This window comes from Mizuhopecten yessoensis, unplaced genomic scaffold (assembly GCF_002113885.1).
Source record: "Mizuhopecten yessoensis strain PY_sf001 unplaced genomic scaffold, ASM211388v2 scaffold4775, whole genome shotgun sequence".
In the NCBI taxonomy this organism is placed as follows: domain Eukaryota; kingdom Metazoa; phylum Mollusca; class Bivalvia; order Pectinida; family Pectinidae; genus Mizuhopecten; species Mizuhopecten yessoensis.
The window spans coordinates 265,387-288,455 of NW_018405715.1; the positions used below are offsets into that span (position 1 = coordinate 265,387).

The 23,069-nt window shown below is 35.4% G+C and overlaps 1 protein-coding gene across 7 annotated transcripts in view; it reads left to right on the top strand.

Moving 5' to 3' along the window:
* LOC110449672 (transmembrane channel-like protein 7) overlaps window positions 1-12,260 on the top strand; it is a 63,231-nt gene extending 50,971 nt beyond the window's left edge. For 6 of the 7 annotated variants that reach the window (XM_021496683.1, XM_021496678.1, XM_021496681.1 and 3 more), the window contains 10 exons: window positions 1,769-1,923; window positions 4,245-4,368; window positions 4,976-5,073; window positions 5,484-5,591; window positions 5,891-5,966; window positions 6,289-6,419; window positions 7,408-7,566; window positions 7,901-7,979; window positions 8,389-8,520; window positions 10,476-12,260. In XM_021496683.1, coding sequence (XP_021352358.1) covers window positions 1,769-1,923; window positions 4,245-4,368; window positions 4,976-5,073; window positions 5,484-5,591; window positions 5,891-5,966; window positions 6,289-6,419; window positions 7,408-7,566; window positions 7,901-7,979; window positions 8,389-8,520; window positions 10,476-10,628 — 1,215 coding nt within the window. In that variant the 3' untranslated portion in view covers window positions 10,629-12,260. Of the gene's footprint in view, window positions 1-1,768; window positions 1,924-4,244; window positions 4,369-4,975; window positions 5,074-5,483; window positions 5,592-5,890; window positions 5,967-6,288; window positions 6,420-7,407; window positions 7,567-7,900; window positions 7,980-8,388; window positions 8,521-9,408; window positions 9,421-10,475 lie in introns of all 7 variants that reach the window. The other variant, XM_021496679.1, reaches the window with a different exon arrangement.
* The last annotated feature ends 10,809 nt before the right edge of the window (window positions 12,261-23,069 follow it).

Genomic DNA, 23,069 nt, shown 5'->3' on the forward strand with positions numbered 1-23,069 from the left:
GTAGGTTTATTCAGAATAGCTTAGTGTACTTACGCTGCTGATGGTTACAACAAAGCGTGTGTTACCAGTGATACGATTCCAGATAGCATTTCTGATTTACCAAGCAGGGATAAAGGATATCCTATACTGATGTTGCTTGAAAAATCTGTTTGGCCCTCTGTCCAGACTACTATCACGACATCCTGACATCTTTAAAATTCCAAAGGTGGCCTGAGGTTCGCTCACTAAAGTTCTCCGTATAACCATTCTAACTCTTGGAACTTCTAGGATGTTATCACAACAACACTGGTGTAACTCTCACTTCGATGACTGAAGAACAACTGTAATGACTTGCATCGAAATGCTACTTTGTAAAATTGACAGAAAAGAAAAATAGTTATCTCTGTGTGAAGTAGAAGGACAATGTTTTAAGAGTGTCTATAACTCGGAATCTCGTTCTAGGTAAAGATAAACCTGCCGGTAGGTTTGTATTTCTTTGTCTAAACCATACCTGATGATATATCTTATGAAGAAGGCACTAGCATTCCCGCTCTATTCCGGGACTACTTCAAGTTGATGTTCTTTAGTTTAGCTGTTGCTGTTCACATAATTCAAGCACTTTCTCCTCTGCTGTCAAGTAAATGCTATGGTTTAAAATAATATATTCCGTGGTAATGATTTGAAGCACCTTGTAACAGCTGTGTTTGTTGCTTTTATGTCTGTGTGAAATACCGTTCGAAACTATTGGTGGTTTTTTTAAATGTCCCTACTGTGATTTTAAATCCATCAATTGGCCCGCCTTTCGGTGGCTTTCATTTGCAATTCTTAAATTGCAATGATCAATTTTGTTTGTTTTTACTAACGTAGGCTGTCATAGATAGTCTTGTGTTATGGAAGAATTCTGTAAAACAGAAATACTAACTGCGATAGCTTCAAAATAGATTCAAGACAGTAAGGAATAAAGCAACACACATTACTTTTTAAAGGGCATCTTAAATCGTAATCATGAACGTGAAAGGAACGTCATGGTAAATTAGGTATGTTTATAGTTGATAGTGTATTGCGTTGTATCTTCTATCTGATTCCTGGTGAATTAACTTAGATTTCGAAACCTTGGATATCAAATTGTCACTGGACGTTGTGTCAACATGTCCTGGTATTAGTCACAATGTTACACATGTAACGTATCACACACAGTGTATCACACACAATAGATCACACACAGTATATCACATATATATATGCACAGCCATATTAGTAACACCCCCTTTCAGGGGACAGGTTTATTAGTGTTCTGGTGCCATAACCTGATATGTTAAGTCCATTTAATTTAATCCACCGAATAATTTATTCTCTACTAGCATACTTTCATGCACCTCAGATACAAATTGAATAACATAATTGAGAGGTAAGTTTGCTGATGACAGTAGAGCGACCACCAGATTTATCCACTCGACAATCCCAATTGTTCTTGAGTCTCGTAAGTTTCTCTCTGCATGACAACGATTCCTTGTCGGATGGGTTCTGATTATTTTTCTTTACGTTGACGTCAGTAACGAGTATGGATTCGATTTTTTCAAGACGAAAATATAGGTCTGATGGGAAGTGAGTAACCAAGTCTAACAACGGATGTAACACTTTATGCGAACTTTAAATATTTAAAAATTACATTATCGTATTGCATTTATATCAATAATCCCAGTGAGTCATTACAGACATTATTCTACACTTCTACCTGTTAAACAGACAATAAATGTCAAACTTATCCAAATGATTGTGTTTTTTACAGACGACGTCAAGCGACAGCTTCGTGCTTCTGCTGATACAGTACCTGCCGTCCATTACACTAGGAGCTCTCAACGGACTTTTACCTATCATTTTCGAAGTCCTGATCAAGTTCGAGGACTATACTACTCAGTTTGCCATGAAGTTACACTTGATAAGGTAGGGTTATAGACAGAACGTATGAAACAAGTGCGTAACTACTAACGTTTTAAATAAGTCAGTATGTCTATACTCGTTCTATCTCCGGTTTTCGACATACTGATTTGATGTTATATTTTGTGGCTTTTTCTGTATTGTTTCAGTTCCTCTAGTACAATTGATTTGTATCTCAAAAGGGTAATCAGACATACGAAATATCCCATTCCGTTTCGGATAGTAACATCTATGCTTCCGTCTAACTAAGGTGTTTTCATCTCGAGTTGATTAAGTGTTAATTTGTTTGCTCTGAATATAAACTTGTTCAGAATATCATCTTGCTCCGAATATTTCCTTGCTTAGAATATCATCTTTCTCCGAATATTTCCTTGCTCAGAATATCACCCTGGTCAGATTATTTCCTTGATACATGTTGCTTGCTGACTGACAAACTTACAATACCGGGTTTCCAGAGACGAGGTTGATGAAGACTAGCGGCAAATGTTACGGCTGACATTATAATCTCAGTCGGAAAGTTTCCTTGAGCGATTTGAATGTACACGTTTTAGTTTATGCTCGTTAGTATTTCTTGCAGTTTGACTGTTTTACTATTCCAGTTTGACTGTTTTACTTTTCCAGTTTGACTGTTTTACTATTCTAGTTTGACTGTTTTACTTTTCCAGTTTGACTGTTTTACTTTTCCAGTTTTGACTGTTTTACTATTCTAGTTTGACTGTTTTATTTTTCCAGTTTGACTATTTTACTTTTCAAGCTTGACTGTTTTACTTTTAAGTTTGACTGTTTTACCATTCCAGTTTGACTGCTTTACTATTCCAGTTAAACTGTTTTACTATTCCAGTTCAGCTGTTTCACTTTTCCCGTTTGTCTGTTTTACTATTCCAGTTAAACTGTTTTACTATTCCAGCTTGACTGTTTTACTTTTACAGTTTGACTGTTTTCCTATTCCAGTTTGACTTTTTTACTATTCCAGTTTGGCTGTTTTTCTATTCCAGTTAAACTGTTTTACTATTCCGGGTAAACTGTTTCACTTTTCCGGTTTGACTGTTTTACCATTCCAGTTTGACTGTTTTTCTTTTCCAGTTTGACTGTTTTGCTATTCCAGTTTGACTGCTTTACTATTCCAGTTTGACTGCTTTACTATTCCAGTTTTTTCTGTTGTAATTTTCAAGTTTGACGGTTTTACTTTTCCAGTTTTTACTGTTTTAATTTTCAAGTTTGACGGTTTTACTTTTCCAGTTTTTACTGTTTTAATTTTCAAGTTTGACGGTTTTACTTTTCCAGTTTTGACTGTTTTGCTATTCCAGTTTGACTGGTTTACTTTTCCAGTTTGTCTGTTTTTCTTTTCCAGTTTGACTATTTTACTTTTCAAGCTTGACTGTTTTACTATTCCAGCTAAACTGTTTCACTTTTCCAGTTCGACTATTCCAGTTTGATTGTTTTACTATCCCAGTTTGACTGTTTTATTTTTCCAGTTTGACTATTTTACTTTTCAAGCTTGACTGTTTTACTATCCCAGTTTGACTGTTTTGCTTTTCCAGTTTTGACTGTTTTGCTATTCCAGTTTGACTTTTTTACTATTCCAGTTTTTTCTGTTGTAATTTTCAAGTTTGACGGTTTTACTTTTCCAGATTGACTGTTTTACTTTTACCGTTTGACTGTTTTACCAGTCCAGTTTGTCTGTTTTACTTTTCCAGTTTGACTGTTTTACTATTCCAGTTTTTACTGTTTTAATTTTCAAGTTTGACTGTTTTACTATTCCAGTTTGACTGTTTTACTATTCCAGTTTGACTGTTTTACTTTTCCAGTTTGACTGTTTTACTATTCCAGTTTGACTGTTTTACTATCCCAAATCTCACTTTGAGGACTAGGCATCACTTGGTTTATACCTTAATGTACGTGGCGGGTGTTTTCGATGAAACAAACGACACAAACTCATTAGAAACACCTAGTCTCCTAGTATTTTTGAGTTATATTCGTGTTAGTTCTTTCTTCTTTATTAACACAAGTTTCGTCATGTTCGAGTTACGGTTTTGCCTTCATTTCGTATTTTCTTGTTTTTATTGTATAAGTTCTTTTGTGCTAGAACTCACTTGCTTTTTGCACTATATCTGTATTTATATGGTTTTTTTAGGATTCATGTAACAATGCAAAAAAAATGTAACTATGTTTGAAAAACATGTTACCGAACAAGACTGTACCTTTGATAAACCAGTGAAAAATTACACGAACTTTAATGCCCGCTAAAAAAATGTTTTTTTTTACACGAAATCAAATACCTTTGCAGTATATTGTTCTGTATGAAGTGTCATTTCTCTTGTTGACAGAATCGTGTTCCTGAAACTCGCCTCGTTGGCTGTACTGATTATATCCATGTACAGTATAATCACGTGTGGCACTAGGACGACTACCTGTAACGTCGGGATTCCGGACACGTGTACCGCCATTACTGTAGGTCTAGCATTGAGTATCGCCTCCCATCTAAATATTGGTGTATATATACAACAATACGGTTTTCAATACAGTACAATTTACAATCCAATGCAATGTTCATGTAGGTACAATACAGTCCAATTTCACTTCGATTTTCGAACTCCAGTTTTATTTTTGATATATTGATTTTTACTAAGTTTCTGAGTATATAATACATATATACAAAATACGTGCTAAGTAAATGATATCCAAAGTTAAGGATAAGATTATGTACCCAGTGAGCGAAACGGTTCTTTTAGCACTGTTTATCATGGTACTGATACGAAGTGTCACATAAATGTTCAATATGTCACGTATGATATATCATCCAATGATACAAAAGATGAAAAAAATGCGTGTTTAAATTTTCAATTTTCAGTTTAAATGAATTCAGAACGTGCAAATGCACATGCTTTGCTTGAATATGTGGAGAAAAAACTCGTTCATTAGTCCTTCACGAGTTCCGCGAAACTCACTTAAACTTACTTCATTTCAGTTCTTTTTATTGTGAACACATTTTTTATTACGTATTATAATCGGTATTCCTGTACCATGCTGTACCATTGATAACCGTTAACTGTTGCAGTGTTGGGAGACTTACGTTGGACAGACTTTCTACAAGCTCGTGGTCACGGATTTCCTCATACACGTTGTCGCCATACTGGCAGTGGAGGGACCAAGAATGTAAGTGGTTCTCTCTCTAACTTAACATGTTTTCTCATTTTGAATATCCATCCTTGGTCACCTCAACTTCAGGACAAAAGTAAACTCCGGATTCACCAGAAAGGCCCATACAAATCGCATCTTACAAGCATGACATGAGATAAAACAGGTCAAAGTGATAGAATCAAGTAGTCTAAAACTGGAAATGAAAAGAAAATGATGATAATCTACTGAAGCTAAATATGGGATCTTTTATGTACAGTGTTTTCTTTAATAATCAGTAATTATCTTGTGTTTGTGTATTGCCTTTAAATTATCCTTAAATTTGTTTTTTTATCGATATCTTAATACGAATTAATTCTGTCCACATTTTATGACTTGGTAATATCTAGATGATCAGAATCTAAACCAAACTGCATCGTTTATTTTAGGTTATTAACATCAAAATGTGACAGTAAGCTGCTCAAGAAGATTGGTCCTGCTGTATTCGACATTCCGAAAAGTGTATTAGAGTTGGTGTACTCCCAGATGCTGTGTTGGTAAGGATAACGACAAACTATGAACTGTTTGTTGTTTTCTGTACAAATTATATAAACCATGAACTAGACAGTTTATGTCTGTACGGGTTACAAAATAACATGGATTAGGCATAATAAATGATAACGGATGGTGAAAAAACATTAAACTATATATTGTATATATCTGTACGGGCAGAAGATCAACAAAATTATAAAATGCTAACCTTTTCCAAGTTGAGCTAAATAACAGTACATTTCTAGATATATTGAGCTTTCCCCATATACACGTAAGTTTATCTGTTATGGTTTTCTGTTTTCAGGATAGGCCTGCTGTATTGCCCATTGATTACATCAATGACAGTCATCAGTTTTTTGGTGTCTTTCTTTTTGAAATACGTAAGTAAGATTAAGTGTGTTACATTCAGCAGATTTCCAACACATATAGTAACTATTAGATTTGAAAAAAGCCGTGAATCAATAATGAAAAACTAAATATTATTTACAATATTAATGGTCAATTTCATATTGTTTTTCCTAGGCAAAGGGGAACAACTCAAAACTGTTTTTGTTTTTTTCTTTTTTAACTTTTTTGGTCTATTTCTTTCATCTCTCGATATATTTCAATATAATAATCACAGTTAAACATTTTTTATTGACTTTTGACTGCCGCGTGATATGGTGAAAATGCAGATCAGATTTTGTTTTATCGATGTTTCAGTTATCAGCTATGAAAACCACTGGTCCCCCTGAAAAGCCGTACAGAGCCTCGAGGACTAACAGTTTCTTCATAGGTATCCTGCTGTTGGCATTTTTCCTGTCAGTTTTTCCAGTTGGCTATACCATGGTCAGGTATGTTGATTTGAAGCAATATCTATAATCCATATGAATACATATCTTCCAGAAACTAATGACGCAGATAGATATAGCTCAGCAATGTTTACGTTGACCAAAGCGGTTGGAGTGTTAGCTTGAATATTTTGGTACGGTTGACCTTTTTAAAAAAGTAGATTCAAATCAACTTTATTAAGTATTAATACAATATATATTCATTTCCCAAAAGTGTCATTGGAAATTTAACATGAAGCTTAGAGTTTGTTACGTTACACTCGGTTAGAAGAACTATGTATACGTACATTTAGAACTTTACACTCGATTAGAAGAACTATGTATACATACATTTAGAACTTTACACTCGATTAGAAGAACTATGTATACACACATTTAGTACTTTACACTCGATTAGAAGAACTATGTATACATACATATAGAACTTTACACTCGATTAGGAGAACTATGTATACATACATTTAGTACTTTACACTCGATTAGAAGACATATGTATACATACATTTAGAACTTTACACTCGATTAGAAGAACTATGTATACGTACTATTAGAACTTTACACTCGATTAGAAGAACTATGTATACATGCATTTAGAACTTTACACTCGATTAGAAGACATAGGTATACGTACTATTAGAACTTTACACTCGATTAAAAGAACTATGTATACGTGCATTAGGTACTTTACACTCGATTAGAAGAACTATGCATACGTACATTTAGTACTTGTTTCCAAATCATTTTCATTAGATACGCTATCATATGTTAATTATTACTAGATTATTATTCTTTGTTCTAATGTCATATTCTCTTTTTCATTCCCAGCCGTTTTCTGTGTGTAATTCATTCAGGTTATCACTATGATGTATCCATGTTCTATCAGCCAATTCTATTACTATTTCTTCTGTAAATGAACATGTCTAAAGCACATAAATGATACATTGTTAAACAGTTTAAATACAGTGGCAGTTATATATCGTATATGTTCCAGTATACGACCATCGACTGGCTGTGGACCATTCCGGATCTACAGCACTCAAATGTCGAGTATCATTGATGCGACAATCTCTAATCTGCCCACATCGTTAAACAATCTTGTGTCACTGATCACATCAGCCTCAGCAGTGCTGACAGTCCTGGTTGCTTTAATGTAAGTGAAGTGTTTTTACCATACTTTTAGATACATTTGATATATAGCTCACCCTAACAATAAAAAATGTTTCGATGGAAACACTATCGCTTTAATCACGTTGTTCTTATCATTACATACCTAGATGTACGTTACAAAATGTGATTTAGTATAGTAGCGATAATGTTTGATGCAGTAAAAATAACAATAAAAGTACGAATATTAACCATTTTTATGATTATCCAAGTATCAGCAATCTGCAGCGACATACAAATGTAATAAAAAAAATATTGATTAAAAAGTACATTTTATGGAATAACATGCCATTTAATACAATTCTTTTGTTGTTTTGTAGAATTGTTATATACTTCTGTTCAGCGAGAGGATCGGCTTACAACAACGTCGTCAAAATGCTGGAAGAGCAACTCATGATGGCAAGTGTTACCAATCATTATATTCTATCACTTTATGGTAGTTATCAAGTGTTGCCATTATATTCTATCACTTTATGGTAGATATCAAGTCTTACCATTATATTCTATCACTTTATGGTAGTTATCAAGTGTTGCCATTATATTCTATAACTTTATGGTAGTTATCAAGTGTTGCCATTATATTCTATCACTTTATGGACATTTGTTTCCTCATTTATACCAGTTTTTGATCATTTGTAGAAATAAAAACAGTTGCCAATACTTGTTATAGATATTGGCAGTGGTAACGGGATCCTTAAATATTCGTGAATAATTTTCTTTACTTTTGTCTTCTGTGTTCCTGTTGTTGTCTATAGTAGACAGTTTTGACGCTTTACCTTATGTTCTAATGTACTTTACTCCTCCACAGGAGAGTCGAGACAAGCAGTTCCTAATGGCGAGGGTCTATGAGCTGACGGGGGAAAAGCCAGCTGCTCGGAAAAAAGAGACGCTCTCAACTGTGAACGAGACAAAGACGAAATCCAAGAAGATGGAAGCAGAGGTAGAGCCCTGCCCTGGCCCGAGTCCACATAATCTTTATGCCGACGGGCCTGTAGTTTCCGATGATCCAGTCCCTGCAATGCCAGAGGAAAAAGATCCTTTCCATGTATAAACAAATAATTTGTCAGTCGGTAGTTACAGAACCAATACTCAACCCTAGAAACTATAAAAAGAACAGAAATAGTTTCTGAAATAACAAATATTCTTTTTTAATAGTTCCTATTTGTTTTATTAGTATATGCTGGAAGTTTAGTGGTGTAGCTAATCAAAAGATGATATGGAATGTATCGATCTCTTTACTTTCCCTGCCTTTAAACACGTTTCTTTATCAACATTCCATATACATAGCCGTGTATTCTTTCTATTTTAATCTGTCATTCCTCCCATTTAAGCTTTAAAACGGATCATCGGAAAAACTGCCTTCAACTAACAGCATGCTTGCTATTTTGTGGAATGCTATATGTATGCTTTCCTTTATTAACTCCATTGTGTCCTGATATAATGGACAATATAACCAAAGACAAAAAAGGGAAAGCGTTTTTTTACTAATCATTATAATTGTCATTATGCATCATGTAAACGTGCTATTAAATTAACGCACCGGTATTTCAGCGCGTCGCGTCAGTGATTTTTTAACGTGTTATTTGAACCATGAATTAGCGCTACTTCAGATATCAGGCAGGAATAAAATTATTTCGTGTTTAGCTATTTTCATAATTAAGCGTTTCTAAATACACAAAATGTACATATACCGCCGCTAAAATATAATTACCTCTAAAATGAATATGTTAACTGAACACTTTCACACAGTTGTACTCGTATGTTAATTATTTTAGACGAGTGATTAGCGACATCATGATAAGTAGTGTCATATTTGTATTATTTTCAGGACTATTAGTACGTGAGTGTTCAATCAGCACATTAATTTTGATTTATTATAATAGTTATTAGATTTCTGTTGTAGGCATTGCTGCTTTTTATATTTCTATCAGTGTTATACGGACTATGAACGCTCTTTGTATTAGGACTATTAGGAATATGGGGCTTTAAGGCCAATTTATATCAGGACTGTTTGGACTAGTGATAACAGGACTGTTTGGACTAGTGATAACAGGACTGTTCGGACTAGTGATAACAGGACTGTTTGGACTATCTGTATACCACCAATTATACAAATACTGTCATGACTAACATATAGGACCATTTATATTTAGAATATAAGGAATGTCGATATCCACAACCCTCGGAGTATATAAGTCAGGAATACATAATTAGACGTGTTCGTGTTAGTTAAAGTTTCCGTTGTAAACAATGACACTTTCTCTTTCTAAATGGTTTAGTTTACTGAGTAAAACAACTTAGATCAGTTGTGATGCAGCACTGCTAATAGTGAAACTTTCTTCATAAAAGTTTTTTGTTAAATGACAAGAAATTTTTGTTCGTGTATATGTCGTAAGCAAAAGTATGTGTGTGTGTGTATACTTTTTTTCGTTAAATAATTTTTAAGTATCTACTTGTTATTTCGATTATTGTACCCAAGTTTATTAACTAATATCATGAGCAATTACATATAGTATAATTCATTAGCATTTTGAACTGTACATCGACTAATGATAACAATATGAACTGTGACTGTGTTTTGAAATTCACATATTAGTGTACAGTTTGTTCTTGTGCATCATGTCACAAAATCAATTGTGTGGTTAATATCCCGTCACTATATTCTTGGTCAAATATCGTTTTTATAGGTCACTATTATTTCACAAATAATCGTAATATCATTCCAACGTTTTTTATCAATAGTGCTTCAGATTTGTATTTGATTTGCACTTTTTACCAAACACGCATGCTAAGTATCTTTGTAGTACACCTTTGCTGTACATGCATTGTTCGTCTGACTTACATTACACGTGTATATCACTGAAAATCCACACGTCGCCTTTTGACTACTTTCAGGCTCCCCCTGTGTACCGGAGTCCCTCCCCTAGTGGCTCCAGAGCAGGAACACCAAAAATCTTGGTTAACAACACAGACTGGGATGAAACGCCAAGAATCAACACAAGCACCACAACACATACAGCACAACCGGCCAAACCTCTGGAGTTTTGAACACTCACGTGCACCAATCACGCAGTTCAATATGAAAAACCAATAACCTAAATGCAGTACCTGTGTACAGTATGGCATCCTTAATACAGCCACCATTGTTCACAGCTAAGTAACTAGATTACACAACTTCTGGGTTAATGGGACATGCATGAATACAATATGAATAAATGTATCCTAAAACACTGGAATAGTGTGACTGGATGTCGGAAGCCCTACTGAAACAGTACATTAGCGAATACAACTTTCAGCCTGTTCTTCAGGGTATTTCTTATGAGTTGGATTTCTGATGCGTTACTGTAATTTATTTTGAATACTCGTTTGCTACTTTTGAACATTTATATGTATACTTGTGTGATTTGTCTCCGTTTGTGACAATTCCTTATTGATGTGACCCTGCAATGTAAAGCTGTCTGTTACTGTAATTATTTTGTGTTCTTGTCCATACGTTTTACAATTAAAGTTGAGGTTGAGTATAATACGAGCTGATATATAAGTAGCATGTGTCGGAAGTTAGCCTCGAAAATTCGCTATAAATTCCATAATGTCTTATGTTTCTTGAGCAAGACAGATTTCGAAAATAAGTCTCTTGTTTTTCTAATATTTTAGCCATTGAAACATATTTATTTAGTACAGATATTTTTATCATTATTACATCTAAGGTGGTAATGAATCTAATTCATAGAATGCAATTTTATACCATCAATATTGTACCTTCTATCCTACATTTATGTTAAATGTTTTTTTGGATTAGGATCAACCTAGTCTAGAAGTATTCAATACGACCGATCTGCACGTTACCTTAAAGGCCTTCCATTCTTTTAACGTTTTAGAAGTGTTATTATTTCTATGAAATGGTCTGAGTAGTTTTAACCGGAACCAAATGTTACTATACTTAATATAAAATATCTTAATTTACATTGCTCAATTGTCTGTGTTCTTGAGACTATATCCTTTAATAAGAGAGGTAATACAGATGATGTGTATGTTATTACTCATATACTGCCTCCTACAGATTGGATTGGATGACTCAAAATGAGTGTTTCCTGATTGTTTCTTTGTCAGGCTGCTAAATTCACACGTGTATAGTATTATCAATGTGTTTGTTGATGTATGTTTTCAGTTAAACACGATAGTAAACCATTCTTAGTGTTATGACATGTTTCTCAATGTATTACATCATACCTATATGTCTTTCATCGATCATTTTAGTGTTGTCAGTCATAAGTTCTCGTATTTTATGAAAACTTGAAAATCAATTTTTTTTTAAACAAAACACAGGCTTTGAAAAAAGAAAACAAGAATACCGGGTACATCATTGGGGGGCGGTTCTCATCCTAATACTGACATTCTGTACGTTTCAAAGTTAAGTGAGAAAAAAAAAATTGAAATATTTTATCATTTTGTCTCGCCACAAGAATTCGGCGAATTAGTCTAAAAAATATGTTCTCGACATATAACTAAGTTTTTAACACGATAATGTTTTAAATTTATAATTCGGGCCCAAGAAATGGTTCAAATTCCTCTCCGCATTACGACGATTATATTTGTAATCAAATGATATGGGGTCACCTGCCCGACCACGTGGGTTTTCTCTGGGTACTCCGGTTTCCTCCCACAACAAGACCCTCGCGCGCTAATATCCGGGCCAACAAGAGTGATTAGTATATGTTGAAATAACTTGTTTCATAATTGTTGTAAAATAAATAAAGTTTATATTTTATATATCAAATGATACGGCGCCCTGCATTTTGTATATGAGTATTGTACAGTCAACGTATTATTGTTAAACTGTGATAGATACTGATGATCACGTGATACATACAACCCGTATCATCCGCCAATCATCACCACATACTTACCAGCAAATCTTGAAATATACATGGTACAAACAAATAAAGGATAAATATGAGAGGGCTTGAAATTGATGTACATTTGTTTTAGGGTAAAACCATCATTCCCATCAAGTTGTATTCTTTATACTGGAATGTATGTCAAGTATGTGTAGTTGTCATCAATTGTTATGCAGGCTTTTGTATATTTATAATAGAACATTTTTTAGAAACGCTTTTTTATGTGGTCTGTGATAAATATGTAGATATCGTCATCCCTATCGGAGTTACCTCCCATTGTTATCGATCTGTCAATATATAGTACATTGACAAATCAAAATGTACATCTTGTTAAAACCCTATATATCGGGGTCAAGAATGTATCTATGATTACATGACCCTTTATGGGTAGAGTTTCTGTGATTCAAGTTAGAAGTATTACAATCAATTGTTAAAAATGACGAATGTTTTTTTGAAGCAGTCTGAATTTATTATGACATAATATCCATGAGCTGGTCTCATGTCAGTAACCTATGTATGATAAACATTACAGTTGATGTAATGTTATATTTTTATCTTTCCGTCCAATATATGATTTCTATATTTGATCATGACTGTGTCCAATGTTTCTGTCTGTATAATATCATGAAGATATTTTGAATAAAAACAATCCATTGTTTTCACTGTGTGTTTTAGTTTCATTCAAGTATACTGATCTCAAAGCTTAAATATAAGCATGTGTAAGGGATTGATTGATGGCTACTACACAAAAGCTCATAACTTGCTATAACGGTATTAAACTTTACTGTTCATAAAATAATACATTTTTTTTTTTATAAAAATGGCAAATACAGAAGAAATTATTGCTTTCGCGAGTTCCAGCGAGCGAGACACATTCTAAAATTTTTTCCCAATGCCCACCCTTGTGAAAAATATATTTAGATTAATTAAATACATTGGAGATCAAGTGAAAGTTCAAGTATCAGCGTCCTTTCTTTATACTTCTGAGTAACCAAAGGAGCTCGCCAAAGTCTTAAAAAAGTCTTCTTTTTTCAATTCCTAGCACACACAGTGAACCATTATATTTATGGGGAAAAAGGTGTACGAACGAGTTAAAAAAAGTCCTACATGTATGAACGAGATAAAATGCCGTAAGAACGAGATAAAAGTCGTGCAAAGAGATAAAAATATTGAACGATCGAGATAAACAGTTGTTCGAACGAGTTAAAAAGTAACTTGACAAAAGTGACATTTACGCGTTTTTACGAAAGGTTATTTTTGCACGTTTTCGTTAGGTTCAATACATGAAATATAAGAATAACCAATCCAAAAATTACCATATTACGTACAACTCATTCTCGGATAGCCCTTCCGAACCTATTGAATAACCAGGTAACCTAGCATGCTGGTACAAAGTATCTAGCCAAGGGTTATGACCCGGTACCATCCGGTCTACCTACTTACCACCCTACCTTCTCTTGCAGAAAGCGTAAGTTTGCATAACCCATGGAGTATCGAGGATGATACAATAGGCGATCATGTATAAATGACTGTGATTCATTTGTGTCAAAGATGTTTTGAAAGGGTGGGGTACGGCATACCATATTCTTTGAAAAAATTCATATCCATTAATATTGCTTTTATTAAACAGGACTAAACTGGTTGTTCCTACTTTACGGGCTGTTTGCGTGTATGTTTGTTTGTGTTTTACGGCCTATCGACAACTGTGGTCATTTAGGGCTATCGTATTTTATTTTTTTTGTTTCAAACAAACATGTGAGTAGCGAAGATAAAAACAGATAGAAATGAATATATGGCAAAGATTATATATATAACACCAGAGAGGGTAAGGTGAGTAAAAAGACGTCAGAGTCTATAGAATAGATCGTTGTCCTTCAGGTAGCAGAGTACAATATAAATGGCCTGATCCTAAAAATAAAGGGCATGTCTCAGATAAACATGGATAGTTGATTCAACTTGCACAACACATCTACATATATAGATATATTTATAAACTACATTTTGAATACATTTCGTTAAGAAAACTGATTTTTTTTCAAAAACTGTTTTCCCAAGACTTGTGAAAACCATGGTTACAACATAAAAAAAAACAGAAAAAATGCTAAATATCGTGATTTTTAACCCAAAATTTGAGTCCCCATGTAGTAATTATTTTTCTTAAAACCTGTCTGAAATAAAATATCTCCTTCTCGGTAACAGAAATACTCACGTTATAGTAAAGGTCATTCCGGTGGATTTTTCGCAATAATTACACGCGTGCTGAGTACAAAAATAGACTACATGAAAAGACAGCTTTTGTTGTGTAGGCACAGATATGAAAATGCCCAAAACAGTAGTCTAAAAGCAAATTCGATTTTTTTTTGGAAAACTTATGAAGCCCACGTAGTCCACTTCATTATGTAAATGCCAATTTTAGTGCTGATTCTTTTTTTTTTATTGCTATACATGCAATGTTACAGGGTTTATTCATTGTATAAAAATATCACCCATGGCTATCGTACGCTACTGTACTGTAAATGTCTGGAAAATGACACAATGAACAAAAGATGTATCCATTTTCTTTCTCACTTTGATAGTGACCGAGTAATATGAATTCTCCTGACGGGTGAATTTTAACCAATTCAGCTCTCAAACTACCAACAAGGGAGGTAATCTGAAAAATGAAAACTTGAACAGGTTTGCAGTTTTCATGAATACATTTTTCATTTGGGGTGAAATATGATGCTTTGAGATCCTGTGCATGTGACAAACAAAACAGTACAGTGATACTATGATGTTTCTGTCTTGTTTTATGACGTCATAGTTACTGTGATGTCATCATAACTATGACGTCATCAATGGGCATCTATGACAGCATCAAGGCTCACTGATATCAAAATGAACACCAGGAAACCTATCACAACAACAAACGAGCAACACACACTTCCCGTAACTTATGAACAGCACCGAAATGTCAGATATTCTGAAACATCAGACAAACGACACAATAGCAACCGTTGTTCACTTTCCTCGCCTAGAATTGACAGTGACCCTAAGAAAGTGTTCATTTAACATATTTCTCTAGAAAAAATGTGATTTTCTACAGCTGTAATTATGGAAATAAAATTTATTGACATAATTGACTTTTCTAACTTAATCTATATGCTGAATCAAGTGGGGAAAAAAACATATAAAATAGTGTAATGAATGAAAACATATTTTACCCATTTTCAATAAATATAACTTTATGTATTAGTAATCATAGATACCGGGTGCTGAACTGAGTGAAACAGACTGAAACATAGTCTGAATACATCAGGAGATTATTTATTTATCACTGCTACCTCGAATAATTAATAATGCCTTCGAGTCCAGGGAACTGAAAAGAGTTTTCATATCCGGGACTCGAAAGTAGTTTTCACGAATATGTTTAAATCGGAACATTCTATTAAAAAAAGTTCCATTGTAAATAGAGTGCCACATGCGTGGCATGTAGGTGGATCTTAAAAGGTACGAATGAGTAGGATAAGTGTGCCCAGTTCGGAGCCGAGAGAGGACAACTTCCTCTCTACGATCTTTCCGACTGAGAACACATGTTTTAAGTTTTGGTTGTTCATGTACTTTAAAAAGTTTGTTGCTGGTCTCGAGAGTCCAGCGTTGCTGCTGTTCATTTTGAATGGCTGTATAACTCTTCCTCGGGTGAACCATCAGAACATATTAAATAAGCACAAAACCTAGAATGCTGATACAATAGCATCTAGCCAAGAGGTATGACCCGGTGCCACCCGGTCTACCTACTTTTCACTTTACCTTCTCTTGCAGAGAGCGTCAGTAAGTATACCCCTAGGAGCATCGAGGATGATACAATAGGCGATTATGTATAAATAACCGTGATTCATTTGTGTCAAAGATATTTTGAAATTGGGGGACGGCAAACCATACTTTTGGGAAAATTTTCAAATACTTTTATATTGCTTTCATTAAACATGACGAAGTTGGTTGTTCCTACTTTACGGGCTGTTTGTATGCATCACTGGGTGGATTAAAATTCAAAATGTATATTTTATAGAACCAGTAACAACTAAAGGGGGCAAGATTAGTGACGCTCTGTTGTCGTCGTATTTCGCTCCATCGCCGTCATGTTATCCCGTTGTTGCCGTTGTGGTTGAGGGAGGGAGATTACTAGATTTGTAATTTGATTTGGCCCTATTACAGATACGTTTATACTACAGAGATTAGAAACTTCATCTTTCTCCTACTGAAGCGCGTGTCGGTCTATTTGGATGACATCGAGTTCACTGCTACGGTCTACGATGTCGTTAGAGCCTGATTTCCGAAACACAATTGACGGCGTCCTACAGACTAGCGTAACAAGACACCATGTAATAATCTACCCTCTTTGAATCTATGGATGTTGTATCCATCTACACCAATATCCCACATGAGAACGGCTTCTTAGATTGTCGTACTGCGTGGGACACACGTAATATTAAACATCATTCCACAGATAGTCTGGTAGAACTGTTGAGGTTTGTTCTCACGTTGAACAATTTCACATTTAAGGGGAAACTTTAATTACAAGTCAGTGGTACGGCTATGGGCACCAAGAGGGCCTTAACAATATACGCCAACGTGTTTATGGGACACTTGGAATCAAAGCTGATAGCAGCTGCCCCTTGAGACCATTCAGCTGGCTAAGATTTATTGATGACATTGAGATCAAAAAGGCATCCGGTCAGGACTCCCGTCGAAGAGTTCATAAGTTTCGCGACCATCGCAAGCCTACTGACACCCATTAGTAATCCGCCTCTCCAGTTGTCACCCGTCACACGCAACCACAAGCATAATATGTTCCCGCTGAAAATAATACGCAAAGTCTCGAATGACGCTTTGCGGAGCTTAGGTCCCACCTACTCTGCAAAGGATGCAAAGCTGAGTACGATAACTTTAGTAAATGTGTATAGATTTCGATAAATTTTGCTATGCTGCTTTATATCAATAAGATCTCGGACGAGTTCGAAAATGGTCTCAATCAGACAATAATTGGCAGATCAAGAAATCGACAGAGTCAAGCAAATGGAGAGGGCGAGTATGTTGCTATACCAAGTATACGTATGACCCAGAACTAATAGGGTGCCTTGCCTGATTACCTTCCAGTCCAACATCCCACCTCTCTGAGGTATATTTCAGAAACATTGGCAAAGTTTGGCTTCGTCCAGTAAACATCTTTCCAGAACCACCAGTGTTTGCCTACCGAAAAAAAAAGTAACATCGGTTATAGGATCATACTCACTTGAACATGATGGTGGGTCATTCTGCTGGCTAGGACTGCGATCACTCAGCATATTAGTTAGGCTCTATTGACACAAATGCTTCAGACTGAACGGGTAATTTGGAGTAAAAAATCGAATGAAACTGATCATTATGGATGTTGGCCTTATCGATGTCGTTTGTAAAAGGTAGACCATCATTTTAAGTGGTCCAATACCGTGTGAATCTTACCTACTTGATTTCAAATAACTGAACAGTTTCTTTGTGCTACGCGGTTTATGTTCACTTACTTGTTCATGGCTGTCCGTTTCTAGGAAACAGAGAGGTTCTTTGAGGTACATGCTGTTTGGTTGTTTAATTGGTTTCTGGGTGATGTGTTTTTAAAATGAAGGCAGTTATTTCTATCTTTACCTTTATTTGTAGTATAGACTGTCTCTTTTACGGATTTGGTGCCTAACCCATGGAAGACTGGTTTCTCTACATACTCTTTTAGGAGGGATAGCATCAGCTATACTACTGTAAAGATCAGAGGTAAATTCGAACCAAAAGTCCTCTGTAGATTTGTTATGGTAAGTTTTGAGAAATTTTATTTGGAATGACTTCATTCTTATCTTCAATTTATCCTAATCCGCCTTTTGTACAAGTGTACGGTCCTAGGTTTTTGTTTTATATATTTACTTTGTAGATTTGACAAACCTGGTAGTGTGGTGAACCAACTGACCAGTGAAGGGGTGTTTGTTAGAAACATATCTAAGATGTGTTCATCCATACATACTCCTCATTAATTGAGATGCGGGTTGAGTTTCTTTACATGTCCGTGGTAGTATCTTTCCGTGTAAGTTTTTGGTAATTAAAGTCATCGAGTATACAGATATGACAATATGACTTTTGACATTGTTTTGAAATATCAAACGATTTAGCCAATTCCTCCATATTCACCTTTTCCTGTTCCTTAGTGTTGTATTAAGAAGCAACATGAAGTGGTTGGGCGCCGGAGATCTCTAATGTTACCCATATTATCTCTGTTGGTCGTGAGCTGGGGTTGTTCACTATATAGTATATCATCACGGACCAGGGTGATAACACCCCACCCCTAGTACCTGACTTTCTATCCAGTCAAAAAGTTTATTACCCAGGGATTTTGGGAATATTTAACTATCAAGAATGTCTTCCGTTCACCATGTCTCTGTTCCAGTCACAATGTCTTGTTTACTGTAATTATCTAGCATGGAGTAAAAGTCGGATTTCTTATTCTTACTTGACTCATTTTTTTTAACTTTTTGGGCCGTTTAGGATACGCATTCTTTACAGAATTCTTACCTGCAGGTGTTTTGATTGGAGTTGGCAATGGCAGGGATAAGCCTCCTCATGATTTTGTTCTAAGATATCAAACATTTTGGTAGACTATAGGGATGCAGAGTTCTCACTCGTCCATTGACATCTTCCTTTCTAACGACGTATATAAAAATGTTTGTGTAGGGCTAGTCTGTCACAATATAGGGGTCTTCCTCTCACTTGTCAGACAGATTATGCTTCCCCTCAAACGCCAGGATCCGGACGAGCACTCTGTCTCCAATTTCTTTTACTCCGTCTCTCCGCCTTTTGCTGTATATTTCCTCTTGATAGTTCTTGGAAGTGGTAATGTGCATTGCAGCAGAATTACAGGCATCCGTCAAGCTTTGTCTAAAGTCCTCCACACAGCGGGTAAGAACTAGTTTCTTTTGCTCTAATTCTGAATACTATACCTACTGGTAGTTTGGGTTCACGACCAAACAAAAAGAACGGGACTGTCCTGTGTTATCCTGTGCAGCGACACGGGCTTTCTAATTCATCTTGTGTTCTTTTTCCAAAGTTCCAAGCATTCCGAGTAAAGTCCTATTGAATCTTTCACAAACGCCGATTTCCATGGGATGATAACTGGTAGTACGATATTTATCAATCCCATTGATTGTACGGAGTTCCTTCAGTAGACTTCTCTCAAAATTTGGGCCTTGGTCTGTATGAATTCGCTTCTGGAGACCTTAATGGACAACACAATTATTGAAAAATGTCTCTTCTACTGTTGTCTTGACAAGTTGGTTTCGTGTTAGCACTGCGACGGCATAACGGGTGAAGTGATCCTTCATGACTCCTTTTGGTGTTTCTAACGTCAGGAGATCTAGGCAAACCATCTCGAGTGATTGGGTTGTCTTTATGCTAATTAATGGTGCTCTTTCTAGATGTGTTTTCTTTATTACACATCTCAAGCCAATCTTAATCCCCTCATCAACATCTCGTGACATCCCACGCCAGTAAAACCTGTCTTGTAGAAGTCGTAGTGTTTTGTCACTGCCCAGTTGGCGTTCTTGTCGTATACCATATCTATGACTACTGAGATATGTGACCTTGGTAACACTTCATCTACTATTTTCTCTTATGCACTTCTAACCATCCGGTACCCATATGGTATCTGGTTCTTAGATGGTCGTTACTTCTGTCTTATCCAAGGTATCATATGTAATGTCCAGTCATTGTCCATTACGACAGTAATAGGATTTGTGTGAGACAGTCCTGTTTTTTTTTTAATTAACTGCACTCGCGTCAAGCTAAAAGGTAATCAGTCCAGGCCCTGATCATGGATATTACAGGTGTATACCGACCCTGTACGCTGTAACTTTATCATAAGTTACCATAGCCATGTATCAATAAACAGGTAGTTGTAAATTTGATTACAGCTACAACGTAATATCATCCAACTAATTTCCTCGTCATTCTGTTACTCCTTAAAGATGTAAGTCAGATATGTAGTGTCTGTCTCATTCAAGATATCCACTGTACTGGCTGACGTGGTGATCATTCTATGTAAGGAGCATGTATGTTTCTCTGACAAAGAGCTCTGATAGCATCAATGCTCATCACCTCTTGCTCCTTTCATCGAGTCAAACACTGACAAGAGTCTTAGGTACATTAGAGTCAATAATAATGAAATACGATATATTTTACAGATAATGAAGCTTGGTAAGGCCTCGAGTGAGGATGGAATCAGTCACCATATGCTAAGAAACATATCAGAAACCGTTTGTGTTCCCCTTGAAATCATTTTTAATGTCTTTATCGTCTGGTGTTTACCCAAACTCTTGGAAACATACTTTATGCCACTGTTTTAAAAGGGTGACAGTCATTCTCCCTCTAACTACAGCCCAATTTCTTTATTATCTACAGTTGGAAAAGTGTTTGAGAGAGTCATTTTCAAATACTTGCATAATTATTTTATTGAAAACTCAATTTTTATAAGCACCAGTCTGGTTTCTTCCCTGGTCATTCTACTGTATATCAGCTCATTGAAAATTTTCAAAACATCTGTATTCCTCTAGAGGAAAATAGACATGTATGTATGGTATTCTGCGATATTTCAAGGCTTTTGATCGGGTTTGGCATAAGAGTTTGATGATAAAGTTAAAATCCTATGGACTTTCAGGGGAGTTGTATCAATGGTTGGAAACTTCCTTATTTCAGAGGCACCAGAGGATCTTTTTGAATAATTCTTACTCCCACTTAGGTTTCATTGAAGCAGGTGTTCCTCATGGTTTGATTCTTGGACCGCTTTTATTTCTTATATATATAAATGATATTGCTGATGTTTTTTAATCAACTGCTTGTCTATTTGCAGACGATACATCTTTGTTAAAATTATCCTCTTCATGTCTAGAAATCCAAACGGTTATGAATAAAGATCTCGAGTCTCTTAATGCATGGTCCCAAACTCCCAAAGTAACATTCAATCCAGAAAAACTGAGATATTTTGTTTCAAACTCGGTTGAAATTGATGAAGATTTACATTTCGAATTTAAAGGCGGTTTTTAAAATTTTAATGCTCATCATAAACATGTAGGTGTAATTTTTAATTCAAGTGCAAAATAGGGGGATCATATTTGTGGAATATATACATAATTGTACTTCAGTTATGAAAAAAGTCAACGTCTTACGTAGACTAAAATACTTATTAAAACGAGATAATCTTTTTAACACAGCTGTGATATCACCCATTGTTATGCGCGTACTATATCCAACAGAATTCATAGGCATCACCTGTAGCCGTCCAATAAGTTACCTGTAGCCGTCCAATAAGTTACCTGTAGCCGTCCAATAAGTTACCTGTAGCCGTCCAATAAGTTTCTTTTGTGTACTTATTGCACAGCTACAAGTAACCACTTATTGGACAGCTACATGTAACTTATTGGACGGCTACATGTAACATATTGGAAAGCTAAAGGTAAGCTTTTGAATGAGCACACAATTATGCTACACAATGGAAAACATAGTAATAGAATAAATGTGAAAATAATTATGTAACACAGAATTTGAATATCAACATTCTTAAAGTATATCCGGTATTTATATTCCAATAGTCAGATTTCCCATGCGCTATATTTTTTCCTTGAAAAAAGGTTTGAATAATTACGGAAAACTCTTTTTATATGAAACATTCATATAGATGCATACATATCCAAACACTTTACTGAGAGACACATTTCCAGCATTAATTGTAATTTCCTTTGAATTCGTAATTTTGGAAATAACACTTTGGAGTTGAGGGCAGTTGAAATCTTGCGTTTTTCCCACAATTTATGTGCACAAAATTTCTTTCGCATCATCCCATGAGATATTCGTGTATAATCCCAGATATATAGCTATGATATATCTTTGATGAAATGTTTTGGAGGTGGTGTTGAAATCTTGAATTTTCTCACTTTAATTGTGTGGTTTAATTCTTTCATTTCATTCTCTCACATATATAATCCCAGAAATATACTGTAATCACTCTCTTCAATAAATCAATCACATTATTTGAATTGAATCCATTTCAATACTGATGCTCAAAATGTATTATTACCCAATAGTCTATATAAATTATAATTAGTCATTTTTGATTATTACCCAATAGTCTATATAAATTATAATTAGTCATTTTTGACTGTTTCTGACCTTTTGTCCAATTTCGGCTGTAGGGGTGAAACAGTCAAAACTGTTTTCCCGGTCAGAGCGAACTGTTACCCGGCGCGAATTCGATGCGCAGAAATCCCCCCTCGAGAGCCCCGTTCAAGCGTTTCGGTGACCGCGACTCAGTGTTGAAGCAATGGAAACATTGCATGCAGCATTGATACTAATATTTATTTGGTAATAAAACAATTGTTTCATGGTTATTTTGGGAACAGTCAAAACTATCATCCCTCGGTAGGGGGAATCCCTGTGGAACTGTTTGCCCTTGGCCTAGCGGCCTCGGGCAAACAGTTCCCCAGGGCTTCCCCCTACCTCGGGATGATAGTTTTGACTGTTCCCCAAATAGCCATGAAACAATTGT